The 13,418-nt window shown below is 50.3% G+C and overlaps 1 protein-coding gene across 1 annotated transcript in view; it reads left to right on the top strand.

Moving 5' to 3' along the window:
• Positions 1 to 11,869, top strand: part of JCAD (junctional cadherin 5 associated) — a 35,610-nt gene extending 23,741 nt beyond the window's left edge. The window contains 2 exon segments of the mRNA XM_073885455.1: positions 2,307 to 6,091; positions 11,637 to 11,869. Coding sequence (XP_073741556.1) covers positions 2,307 to 6,091; positions 11,637 to 11,671 — 3,820 coding nt within the window. The 3' untranslated portion in view covers positions 11,672 to 11,869.
• The last annotated feature ends 1,549 nt before the right edge of the window (positions 11,870 to 13,418 follow it).

The following is a 13,418-nucleotide window of genomic DNA, read 5'->3' as shown; positions in this document are numbered from 1 at the left end:
GATCAGTAAGATTGGCTCCCGGGAGGTGGGGGGGGGGGGGGGGGGGGGAGTAAATTGCAACTGTGGGCCTAGGGGCAGATTTGCCAATAGAGACAACGTAATGCCCCCCATCTACTAATTCCTTTCCTAAGGATTTATTCTATGTAATCTGTGACCTGCTTAGTGTTTGCGAACAGTAGTGTTTCCCAGAGTGTTGGAATGTCCTCTACGGAGGCCTAACAGTGATTAAAGGAATCCTGTTCCTATGATACAATACTAACCATCCTTTAAAACTACGCACTTGAGAAATTTTGCGTTACATCGGAAGACGCGACACGGAGTGGCTACCCAAATGGGCTTTATTTAGGGTCACACTTGCTGTGTTTGGAGCGGTCCCTATTCCTTGCAGGCTGTGCAGCTTGGGAGAGATGTCAAACATCGCTGCGCCTCCGTTTCCTTGTCTGCAAAAGGGAGAGAAAGCAGTGGAAATTGGGCATCCTTCCTACAGTGCCTGAGACTGCATACGTGCCCAAGTGCACGTTAGTTTTAAGTTCCTTACCTTCTGTGCCTCCGTTTCCCCCTCGGTCCAAAGGGAATGACAGCAGTTCCTGTCTCGGGGGCGCAGGTGCGTTAACGGACAGAAGGCCCATGGCGTGGGCCGAGCGCGTAGTAACGGCCATGGACGTAGCAGCTGCTGGCTGCATTACGCGTGCAGGGAAATGTCCACATAAACCAGATCCCTCGCGGAGACCACGGCTCTTCGAAAGTCCGCATCCTCACCTACACCAGGCCTAGAGCATAGGTATCAAAATGACCGTCACTGGGTGAGAAAGATGACAAGCAGGTTTTGTCTTTTGTACTTCCCTCTATTTTTCCAGATTTTGGACAACAAATGCATATTGCTTTTATAATTTCAAAACCCAACAGCAGTTTTGGAGTTGGAACACTGTTAATGAGAGCAGTTGAGCATGCCGCGCTGTCTTCGGGTTGATGGCTTCTCCACGCTGTGGAGAAGCTAGCCCCCTAGCCTCCGGTCGCTTGTAGCAGCCTCTGACTTTCTGCGCAGGGCAACAGTGCTGTGCAGATTTCTTCTTCGGGCGCATTAGGACAGTGACTCCAAACCCCGGGTGCGGGCTAGGATCATTTGAGGGGATGACGAAATATACTGGTGTCGTGCTGCTGGCTAGATTGGGGGGTTCTCAAGGAAATTCTGACATGCGGCCAGGTGATGGGCAGCAAGCTGGGACCAGGCTGGCACTTGGTGCTTCCATTTCCTGCCTGCCCAGGGGTCCTGGCACATGACAGAGCCCCTCTTCTCCTGGTGAGTTTCCAGGTCGGCCCGAGCAGTGTTTCCCACATCACCTAAGATGAGACTCCCCTGGAGTGCTCGCTACAAATGTGGGCACCTGGACCCTGACCCAGACCTGCCGAATCTGAACTTTTACCAGAAAGACTTGGTAATGTGTGTATTTAACGAGCCCACTGGGGGCTTCTTGTCATCAGGGAAGTGCGGGAACTGTGTTGAAGCCCTGGTTCTGTCTCAGCCGCACACTGGGAATATCAGGGTACCTGGAGAAACCCCACTGCCGGCTCTGCCTCCCGCCTCTCTGACTCTGACGTGATGGAGCAGGGATAGGTCTGGGCCTCGGGACTTGGGAAGTCCCTCTGGATTCTAACATGCAGTCCTGGTTCACAGTGACTTGCCATGATGGTTCTCAGACTGAGGTGCCTGGGACCCCATCGCTTGGCGACATGTTAGAAATACACTTTTGTGGAGTCCCACCTGAAACTGCTGAATCAGAAACTGGGGATGGGACCCGGCCGTCTGTGCCTGAGCAACCCTTTCTCATGTTTCCTGCCCACGCTGAAGTTAAGAACCATGGCCCTGGGGTGGAGTTCTGAGAAGCAGGTTCCCAGACGAACTCCTGGAGAGCTCAGTCGTCAGGACTCAGCAGGGAGTGGACTTCTAGTGGCCCATGACCACACTTTGAGAAATGCTGCTCTCGAGTTGACCCTTGTTCCCTCGGGCACTTCGAAGTTCTAAGAGCCTTGACATCTCTCGAGTACCACCAACCTCCTCATGTTCTTGTGGGCAGCCTGTTGCTGCCACTCCTAGGCCCTTGGTGGCAAAACTCGTGGTTGCCTTCCGACCATAATTAGTGGGACATGTTCTCTTTAAAGTCCATAAGTACTCTGGTTAGGAAGATATTTTGCAGAAGTACTGACCTGAGTTTGACTCGGAACGCCAGTCACAGAAGCAGAGAAGGACGTGTTTCTTCTGTGTGGTTCTTCCCCCGGTATAACCTCTGTGCCTCTTTGTTTTGTAGGTTTTATCATCAGCCCGTGCTAAGGTGGTCCTCTCAGCCCCAGACTGCTCACAACCACGCCTACTGGAGAAGAAGAGGGCAGGAGGTCAGTGGCCTGCTGGGGCCAAGGGACCGAGACGATCTGGAGGTCAGAGGCATGGCCCAAGCACAAGGTCTGCCCATCCACACAAGGGAGGGTCCATGGGAAGTTGGAGGAAGGACAGAGAATGTGATGAAGAAGGCAGTTTGGGAAGAAGAGCTGAGAATGGCGGGACCTGCCAAGTGGCAGAATATAAGCCTCGAGAGCTGGAACCAGCCAAGGAAATTAGGGCGGCAGATGTCTGATGGTGATGGGGAGAAATTATTTCAAGATCTGTACCCATTCATGCAAGGAGAGCAGGCGTTGAATTCCCAAAGCAAAGGGAAATCCCAGTCCCTGCCCAGGGTTCTTCCCCCTGAGAGCCTGAGTTGCATGGACATCCCCATTCCATTAAATGATGGACATTTTCCAGGTGTTCCTAAAATGCCATTTTATCCCCCAAATTGTGCACCAAATCTGGAATCCACAAGGAACCCTGAGAAGAGCGGCTCCTCGGTCCCTTTACCCCGGCCCAAGTTTGGGCGGCCCCTCAAGCCCCCGTCCTGTGACTCTCACCAGCACTCCAGGGTGGGAGTGGAGGACAGCGACTCTCCGGACAGTCAGCAGGCAGACCTGTGTGTCTCCTACTTGAGCAGAACTCACGAGCCCCGGCTAGAGCTGTGTGTGTCCGACTCCGGTTTAGAGCCTCCGGTGTACGTGCCTCCGCCATCCTACCGGTCACCACCCCAGCACATCCCCAACCCCTACGTGGAGGATGCAGCACCCAGGCCCGAGTGTGGCGGTTCCCGTCAGCAGCAGCATCCAATGGAGCTGCCGGGCCCAGGTTGTCAGCTTCCTCCTGGCCCCCCGGGGCCCGGGAACGAGTATGGCGCGAGCCCACACTCCCCTTGCGGGGTCCCCCTGCAGCCCCGGCCTACCACCGCTTATGACAGCTCTGTTCTGTATATTCCCTTTGATGACCCACGGATCCGACATTTTAAACTAGCCCACCTGCAGGGCTTCTGTCAGGAAGCAACGGCTGATGGGCAGCCCTACAACCCCAGCCCCGGCGCCACCCCGGCACCTGCGCATGGACACAGTCAACATGATGGCGCCGTCTCGAGCCCGCAGAGTGCAGTGACCCCACCAGGCAGTGTGAGGGGCTCCACCACCACCGATCCCAGTCCCCAGTGGTCGTGGGGCCCGCGCCCCAGGGATGCAGAGAACGGCGGCTTCCCTGAGCAACGAGACCATGGGGCCATGAGAGGACAGTGGCCTGCCATGGGGGGCGGTCAGCAGGGACACACAGAAGGCCCAGCCTCCTCCCCCAGCCCGCAGGGCGAGAGTACCTGGGAAACTCGAACCAAGCTCAAGAAGTTTGAAACTGGGATTCCAACCAAGAAAAGTTCAAAGAAAAAAATGAACGAGACGATATTTTGTTTGGTTTCCATCCCAGTTAAATCCGAATCACATCTGCCAGATATAGATAGGAACAACAATGACTTAAAACAGAGCACTGGTAAAAAGAATGGGCTTGATAAGAGCCCGGCTTTGCAAGAACAAAGTCTGCTGAGCACGTCTTCCACCGACCTGGAGCTGCAAGCTCTCACAGGAAGCATGGTTGGGAGAACAGAGTTCCAGAAACAAGATCTGGGGGAACCAGAAGAAGGCAAACAAACAAATGACCTCAGATTCATTCACCCTACAAAACACAGAGAGCTCGAGTATTCTGGCTCGTGGCCAGGGCACCAGTACAGAGATCAGCAAACGCAAACCACCTTCACCGAGGACTCCAAAAGCCCACGGCCCCTCGCTGCTGAGAAGCCAGGAGGGTCCCCAAAAGCCGTACTGACTCCCAGACTTTCAGACCCCCTGGCCTCCGAAGCTCACGCACCCATGGCGTTAGCTTCCAATGACCAGAACCAGAGGCCAAAGGCGCCTCCCCTCAAAGGTCAAATGTCCCTCAGCCCCTCCAGCAACAGTGCTTTCTCAAGGACTACGTCCTGCATACACCAGGCACCTGCCCCAAAAGCAGGGCCCAGTCAGGCCGGTGCAGATGGCCATGGCCGCAGCGCCAGCCCCGTGCCCCGGGGCGAGGTGGTGAAGGGGGAGACCACCGGCCCCTGCAACAGTAAGCAGCTGTTCGGGCAGTTTCTCCTGAAGCCCGTTAGCCGGCGCCCCTGGGACTTGATCAGCCAGCTAGAAAGTTTTAACAAGGAGATTCAGGAGGAGGAAGAAAGCGGTCAGAGTGGCAGTGACAGTCGCAGTGAGGACAGTGACACAGAGTGGCTGTGCGAAGGCAAGAACTGGGGCTTCGGTGAAGCCAGCCGGGCCTGGAGAGCTGAGGAACCCCGAAGGAGGCCAGCGCCGGAGGAGCCTGGGGCCCGGCCGGGAAGAGTGAAGAGCAAGTCTGAGAGCTGGAGCGAGGAGCAGAAGCCTGGGCGGCCCTGCGCCCCGCCTCAGTCCCCGGGCCCCGCGACGGTGGGGCCGGGCGGCGGCAGGGGTGCAGCCTCGCTGTGGGCACACGGAAGCCCGGTCGCAGAGGAGGGGCACCAGGAGGTGGAGCACAGAATGAACAAGCTAGCCATCAGCCCAGGTCCGCCGCACAGAGTGACGTCTTCTAGGTCAAGTGACACAAAACCAGCGCCCTCGTCCGATCCAGCTGAACTGAGGCAGCCCCAGGGAAGTCAGGAGCTGCCCGGTGTTTCCATTTCTGGGGAGCTGAGCACAGCACCCCCTTGGCGGGCTGGGGCTGGAGGGGAGAGGAGCCCGCTGCTCCCACTCTCTCTTGCCAGCAAACCCCGAGGACTTTCCGCACCGGACTTGAGGTCTGTGGGGCTGCCGCCCGCACAGAAGCCGAGTACTGATAAGTTAGATGGGTCTTTAGGGGAAGCAAGTGCAATAGAGATCCCCCCGAATGAGTCCCTTCAAGCGAGGGCTGCGAGGATCCTGGGTATTGAGGTGGCCGTGGAGTCCCTGCTGCCGGGTGCCAGGAGAACGGGACAGAACCAGCACCCCGGGACTGATGGAAGTGCCCGCGGGCCAGAGGCCCCCAGGGAGGAGTCTGTGTCCAGCTCAGCCGAGCCGGATGACCCCCCCGTGTCCACAGACGCCTTTTATGGCAGGAGAAAGTGCGGCTGGACCGAAAGCCCTCTCTTTGTTGGGGAGAGGGACAGTGCCCGTCGGGCTCCCCTGGCTGCTGAGCACTCAAGTGTGGACAGCACTGTCCCCAGCAAGGCCCCGAGCCCCGAGCCTCAGCCCAGCCCCCAGGAGTCCCAGGCCTTCAATCACAAGGACCTGGGGACAAAACCACCCTTCAGGTCCACTCTGTTCCATTTTATAGAGAGGACCCCAAGTGTGTCAGGCTCAGAAAAGAGGCTCAGAAGCACTTCCAAAGTGATCGAAAGTTTACAAGAGAAACTGGCCTCCCCCCCGAGGAGAGCAGACCCTGACCGCTTGATGAGGATGAAAGAGGTGAGTTCTGTGTCTCGGATGAGGCTCCTGAGCTCCCGGAGCACTGACTCCATGGAGGAGGCTGAGGAACTGAAGGCCGAGAGGGGCCCCGGGGTGCTGCCTGGAGGCCCGGTGTCTCTGAATGCTGGGGAGCTGTTGCGGAAGGCCGGGCACCCGCCCTCTGTCTCCAGGGGCGCCCCCTCGCTGGAAGAAGATGGCCATCCGTCGGCACAGAGGGACAAGAAGAACGTCCAGCAGGATTTCTGGTGCCCAGGTGAGGAGTCGGGCGAGCAGGCGGGCGTTCTCAGAGTAGAGAAAACACCAGGTTGGTGGATGATGAAAATCCTGCGTTGGTGAAGTTGAGATTGTGAATTATTGTTCCAAAAGATTCTTCCTTTTACCACAAAGAGTTATCCAGAAGCTTTGCTTAAAAATCAAGATCCTGTGGTGTATTGTGAAGGATTATATCTTTATGGAAATTACCTATGCAAACAATTATATACAGTTATCTGTATAAACAAGTTTTGGGTCCCTTACACCGTGAAGAGGTAAATCAGTAAAGTATTCCAGCTTTGGTGCAACACCTTGATGAACCTTGCAGGAGGCCATAACATGGGTAGTCTGCACTCTCTCCCAAAACAAGCATTCACGCAGACCACCCACATGCTCTTTATTAACTCTGATAAGAAAAATGTACCCAGATAATGATATAAACTGCCTAGCCCATGATGTTGTGTCTCACACTGCACCTTCCAAGATCCTTTGTCCCCCATTTTATCTGTTTTTGCTATCACACCTTTTATGAAGCTTGAAAAAAGTTTAGGAGATAAAAGGAACAGTTTGCACTTTCTCAACACCCTACCCCTTTATAAAAGGTTCACCCATCAGCTCTGTCCCAGAAGGCCCCCTGAGGTCTGAGTGCTAAAGCCCAGGACAGAGGGTTTTGGCAGCAGGACCGCACAGGCCTGCAGGCCTCTCCCTACTGTCACCTTAATGCCTTCAGAGCTGCTCCAGGTCAAACCAGGAGGTGGGTTCCTGGTGGCAGCAACAGGGATTTCTCACCTCTCAGCTCTGTCACAAATAGGCAACTCTGTTTCCAGCATTTTCTTCAGGGGCTGGGGAATTAGCAATGACACATTCTAGAACTAATGAGAAAGAAGAGTGGAGGGACATGTCAAAAGGCCCGATCGTAAACCGCAGACAGGAAGGGACCTTGAATCGTTCATTCGGACCTTTTAACAGTAAGGGGAAACTGTGCCCTCGTGTGTGTGACCTCCCTGACCCGGGGCCCCGGGCCCCCCTCCTGAGCCACGCCCTCTGGTCTTACTGTGGGGTGGTGCCCTTACCCCCACCTTCTCTCTTTCCTACTTGGAAATCCAAGAATTTAAAAGTCAATGGCCAAGATTCCTTATTTCAGCTGGAAAAGTCCAGAATTCTTGTTCCACAAAACATCCCCATGGCACTTTTTACATTTTCCCACAAATGCACTATGATTCTTGGGAGTGTTAGCCAAGTGTTGCTCAGTTGCTTATACAAAATACATGATTGAAATAACCCATTAGTCAGGGCCCTCTTGGATCATCTGACTCGACAAATGTGGTCTTTGCCAAGAAAGAGAACACTAGGGTGTGCAACTCTTGCCATAATGGCGGAAAAAAGTGTTCCATGGCCCATTTTTTGAGCTATTGGGACTTACTAGGCTTTAGCCTAATTCCTCTCCTGGTCCCTCCCTCTCCCCACCCACAATATGCCCACTTGCTTTTAAGTGTGAGCTAAAATGAGTTTCTTCTTCTGTCCTGTCTCATCCCAAGAACTGTAAGGATTTTAAAATGAGACAAATCCTGTTATATTAAAACACCAGTTTGTCAAGATTTCTGTGTCTCAGTCCACGGCCCACATATTTCGGGAGGATTTTATAACACAAAACTTCTAGTTCAGTAAAGCACTCCCTCACTTGTTAGCTTGATCATTTGGCATTTGGATAGGGTTGGACAGGTATCTGAAAACATGTAGATAATGCCAATTTTAATGTCAGCCAGCCATTAGAAACAGCTCTTCATAACCTTTTTTTTTTTAAAAAAAAACAAAACAAAACTATAGTTACTGACAGTAGAATTTTTTTTCTCTCCATCTGATGCATTTATTAGTACATAATAAGATGACCCCAAATCTAAAGGCAGAGAGCTCCTCGTGATGCCACATGGCTCCCTCTGACACTCTTAATTGCATAGCAGGATGCCATTAGGGACGATTTCGTACACGCGCAAGGGCTCAGGTGAACCTCCCATCAGCCCCTTATGTGACAGTCACCAGGCCTGTCCCAGATCATTCTGAGAGGAATGCAGATCATACTTTTAGATATGTTACCTTTTCCCCTCGTTGTTGCTTCACAAGTTAGAATAAAGCCTTGTTGCTTTTTTTGCTGATAAACTCTTGGATTTTGTTTTCCTCTTGATATATTTTATCATGTTACACACACGAATCATCATCTCCATCCCCACCCCTGTTCCCGTCATCCCGGTGGGCAGGAGCCACTTTGCCGCTCCCAAATTCACAGCCCACTTAGATTCAGACTTTGTTCTGGAATTTTAAAATAAGTTTATGTCACAGATACCTGTGACGTCCCCCTGCCCAGCGTACACACGCACACACGCCCTTCTAGAGCTTCATGATCTGTGTGGTGTTGCAGTACCCGTTGTACCATAAGTACCTTTATTGCAACTTAAAGGTGGTCCTTTCAGCTGACATCTTTTTAGTGGTCTTTTGGGCCTCTGGCTAAGAAGGCAGTACCTCACAACTAACTCAGGTGACAAAATTCCATGTGTGCTGGATGGATCATGTTCCAGTTTGGAAGCATAATCCAGGCACTGGTAGTGTTCAGAGCCTGCTGGTTCCGTAGCCTCCGTGGCAGACCCTGTCCATGTGGGCGCAGGGAGAGAACCCGGAGAGACTGCTTCAGGCCAGGGGGTGCGTCCTGGGATGGTGTGAGGTGCCAAGCAATGGCACTCGGGGGAAGGCTGGATATCAGCACAGCTTCGAGGTCAGTAGCTCTCAAGCATGTTAATGCACAAAATACCCGCAAGGGTAGGACTTAGTGAGTGGTCTCCAGCTGAAATATTGCCCACTGGAACGAGGATTCTCATGACTCAGTATTCCGTCCCCTAGACCTGCGTCAGCCGGGATGATAGCTCCTGGTTTCATGTGGGTCCTTGAGCATTTGAAATGGGGTTCATCCAAACTCAGAGGTGCTGCGAGTGTAAAATACACACCAGGGTTCAAAGACTTAGTCCGAAGTTTCTTTTAAGTTTCTCAATTTTTATATTGATTCCCTGTCGAAATGATAATTGGATATATTTGACGAAATAAGATATATTATTAAAATTAACTTCACCTATTCCCTTTTATTTGCTTTAACACAGCTTCTAGAAAAATTTAAAATAACGTTATGTGGCATACATTATATTTTTATTGGACCTACACCCTCCACGATCCGCAGAAGGAGCCCGTTGTCCTCCAGAGTTCTTTCCCCGGCTCCCTGGCTCTGGGCCGTTAGCTTCCGCAGCGGGGCTCTGGGGTGCAGGCCTGTTCTGTGGGGGTGTCTCCCTCTGCCCGGCCCGAGGTGAGCTGCTCAGTGCCCACGGTATGTACCTTGAGGCTCAATAGATGCTCAAGCTCTTCCTGGCCTCTCAGCAGCTGAAAATGTGCCCCTCCCACCGCATCATCCGTTAGTGACTGCCCACCCCATTTCCAGTGGAGAAAAAGGTGTTTTTGCTCAGAGGAGGGCCCCCTCGGATTCCGCACCCGGGAGGCTGACTGAGCACAGAAATGCCACGCTCGGCTGTCGGTAGCCTGTGTCATCACACTGGGTGTGGCCAAGTGTAAAAGATCAGAAGGCAGCAGACCCGCCTGAGCCCCACTTGCTTTTAGCCACGTGGGCGCTTGGTGCAGCAAATCACGTTGGGGGCGGAGCAGGCTGCTTTTCCTACACGCGGGCGCTGTGTCCTATCTGGTTTCTAACGTCTGACTCCGCGCTCTAAGCACGGTCAAAGTCACGGTTGTAGTAGGGATCATAACCCAATCGGGGCTGAGTTGAGACGGTGGCGGGAGGCGTGGGAGAACATTCGGCTGCTAGAGAAATTGGGATCTATATGGCCTTCGTCATGTACAGCGGTCCAGACAGATTTGAGCAGAGATTGTTTTGCAATAGTGTTTATAGCTGTCAAATTCTACCAATCCTTCCAGATTTCATAAGTGTTTTTTCTTAAACAGTTAGGACACCTTTGAGCTGCTGTGGCAGGAAATTCTGACTAGAGGAGGCACACAAGTGAGTTTGGGGTTGACAGGGTCCCAGAGATCTGTGAGTCCCCAGGGGGTCAGATTCAGCATCACCCAGCTGTAGCCCTCATGGTAGCCCTGGACCATTGTCCTTGTGTATGGTGTCACATTTTGGAAACCCCACTGCTCCACTTGGGCCCAGGTTGGGACTTTCCAGTGTGGGCTGTGGAATGGGTCAGCGCGGTGGCCCAGGCCCGTACACCCGGGTGCGTGGGAAGGCCTAGAAGAGGGTGCTACCAATCATGTGTCCATCCCGGGCCCTGTCTGCTGGCTGGTGACAGTCAAGGACAGGAGGCCTCTCATTGCCAGCCAAGTGGTCAGGATTTCAGGGTCCTCAAGCCTTTCAGGGACAGCATTTGATCACAGAGATGCATTTTTTTTTTTTTTAAGATTTTACTTACTTATTTGAGAGAGAGAGTGAGAGAGAAAGAACGTGAGTGGTCAGAGGAGAGGAGATCAGGGAGCCCGATGTGGGGCTTGATCCTGGGTCTCCAGAATCACGACCTGAGCCAAAGGCAGACGCTTAACCAACTGAGCCACCTGGGTGCCCCACAAAGATGCATTTTTTTTCCATTTATATGAAATTTTTTTAAAAGATTTTTATTTATTTATTGAGAGAGAGAATGATAGAGAAAGAGTATGACAGGGAGGAGGGTCAGTGGGAGAAGCAGACCCCCTGCTGAGCAGGGAGCCTGATGTGGGGCTCGATCCAAGGACTCCAGGATCATGACCTGAGCTGAAGGCAGTCGCTCAACCAACTGAGCCACCCAGGCGCCCCAAGATGTATTTGTTTTTTAAAGCAAGATTTCATTAGAGTTGTAATTTACAAAAAAAGGAAGAAAGAGAGAAAGAAAAGAAAGAAAAGAGAAAGAAAAGAAAAAAAGAAAGAAAAAAAAAAGAAATCCTTAGTATCAGCCAGACATAGCGCTGCCGGTTTACCAGTGTTGCATTTAGTGTTACCGATGCCCTCCTGTTCCACTGTGGACCACAGGAAAGAACTATCAGAAATTAAGCAACTCACGGGGTGCCTGGGTGGCTCAGATGGTTGAGCATCTGCCTTCGGCTTGGGTCGTGATCTCCAGGTCCTGGGATCGAGCCTCACGTCGAGCCCAGCGTCGGGCTCCTGGCTCATTGGGGAGTCTGCTTCTCCCTCTCCCTCTGCCTCTCCCCCTGCTCATGGTCTTTCTCTGTCTGTATCTCTGTCTCAAATGAATAAATAAAATCTTTTTTTAAAAAATTAAGCAACTCACATGTTTCCATCTGTGATTAGGTAATGATCATACATGTCCTTTTAAAAACAGTCTTTTGATGATAGTTTCTTACTCAGTGAAATCAATATTGTTTAAATGTCTAAGCATTCACGACACTTGGGGAGTTTTTGTTCCCTCAACATACTTATTTATGGTCTCAGGATTAAACAGAAAACACATTAATTGAATATACCACTAATTTTTTTGTTTTGCTTTTTTTTTGCTTTTTCACAGATTCCTATGACCCTAGCAGAGTGGAGAGGGTGTGAGGAGATGCCAGTGAAGCCCGAGATCTCTAGAGTTTACTCACCAGGGGTCGTCTTGTCTGGCCTGCCCTCCCGGCTCTCCCGCGTGTAGGCCGGAGCCTGCTGGCTTGTAGATCCCGTCACAGCCTCTCCCACTGCCACCAAGGAACTCCTCGTCCCTACAGAATCACTTTGTGGAAATAAAGCAGTAGTCCATTGAAACCATCTGTTTTCATAATATGAAGAGTTAATACCTCTATTTAGAAAGGAGTCACATAAACTCTCCGTAATGATGGATTTAGCCAAGCTGGTAAATAGTTTGGTGTTAATCTGGTTCTATGTGAAAATTCGAACGTGAATGATTTTGAAAGGACTGCAAATGTCATAAATTCCCCTCTGCATCTCCACAGCCTGTGGTCCATGCTCGTGTTAAGGAGTTTGGGACTTGGGCCAACTGCCCGGTGTTCCAGCACTTTGAGTTTAGGGGAAATGGGATGAATATATATGACCCGTTTCTAATCAATTTGGCCTTCTGCTGCTGCAAGTAACTCTATTTATAAGTAACTTGCCATCAGAGAATAAAAGCAATATCTTTTTAAGTTCCTAAAAGATTAAAACTTGTACCATAATGTACTCAGAGTATTATTTATCTGGCGATGAAATACTTTGATCATTCGCAAACACGCCATTGTCTGCTTTGCCCTCAGTATTATCTATTTTTGTGTTCTGTATGGATGTTTAGAAATTCTTTATATGAAAAATAATTGCTGGTTTAAAATAGACCATTTTAACAAAGTAACTATATTTCTTTTTACAAAAAATGCTATTTTTCTATGATGTAAACAATTGTGAGGTGGCAGATTTTTAAGGAAGTATTATTTTATTTAAGAGTCTGTATCCCTTTGTGTGAGAGGAACCCAGAAAGGGTTCACGTTTGTTTTAAAGCACACATCCCTTACCCCTTCACAACTCAGCTCCTTTTCTTTTATCTTAGAAAGACATGTCCATATAGACATTTTACAGGGTTAATAAAATGAACTTTTCACAAAGATGCTTTTGCAAATGTAGCTGTAAGTGATATTTGAAAATAACCTGCTCAAAACCAGCCAACATCCTTACAACTATTTTTGCTGCCATATCCATTAGAATTACTAAAAAACATAGCTTCATCTCGATCTGTCTGTGGAGATCTCCCCTGAGACCAGAATTTCCAACCCCCTGCCCCTTTACAAAATATTGTATTTTTATCTAGAATGATCCTTAATTATTAGTCTCTGCATATTTTTAAAAGTGCCGGAGACATTATATATATATATGCCAATACAAAAGTACTACGAGGCCTATGTATTCAACTGTGTTTACTATTGCAGTAGCCTGCACAAATTTTATGCATTTTTAGGCGTTTACCCCTTCTTTTGAAGTAAGGTATCTTGTTAGCTAACACTTCCTGAATGGTTTCTTGTCTCTTTCCTTCCTTCCCTCTGTTTCTCCCTCTCTTTTTCTTTGAGAAACCACCTTATCTATTTTTAGACGTTTCAAATTCCTAAAATGTGAACCATTGGGTGGTCTGCAATTTGGCCCGCAAACAACTCTGACTGGCCCGTTTTTATCTGTACCATATGACTTTATTTCCTAAGAACTTCATGTCTTTGGACTATAATAAACAACACAGAATCTAAGTAATTCTGAACAATCGTTTCAAATACACTTATCTGCACTCTTGGTTCTTACTCTTACTTCTTTCCAGATTTGGCTCTTGTGAAAAGCTGTA

This window comes from Callorhinus ursinus, unplaced genomic scaffold (genome assembly GCF_003265705.2).
Source record: "Callorhinus ursinus isolate GAN/ISIS: 27379988/994484 unplaced genomic scaffold, GSC_fseal_2.0 scaffold62, whole genome shotgun sequence".
NCBI classification, from domain to species: Eukaryota; Metazoa; Chordata; class Mammalia; order Carnivora; family Otariidae; genus Callorhinus; species Callorhinus ursinus.
This window is presented reverse-complemented; position numbering and strand designations above follow the sequence as displayed.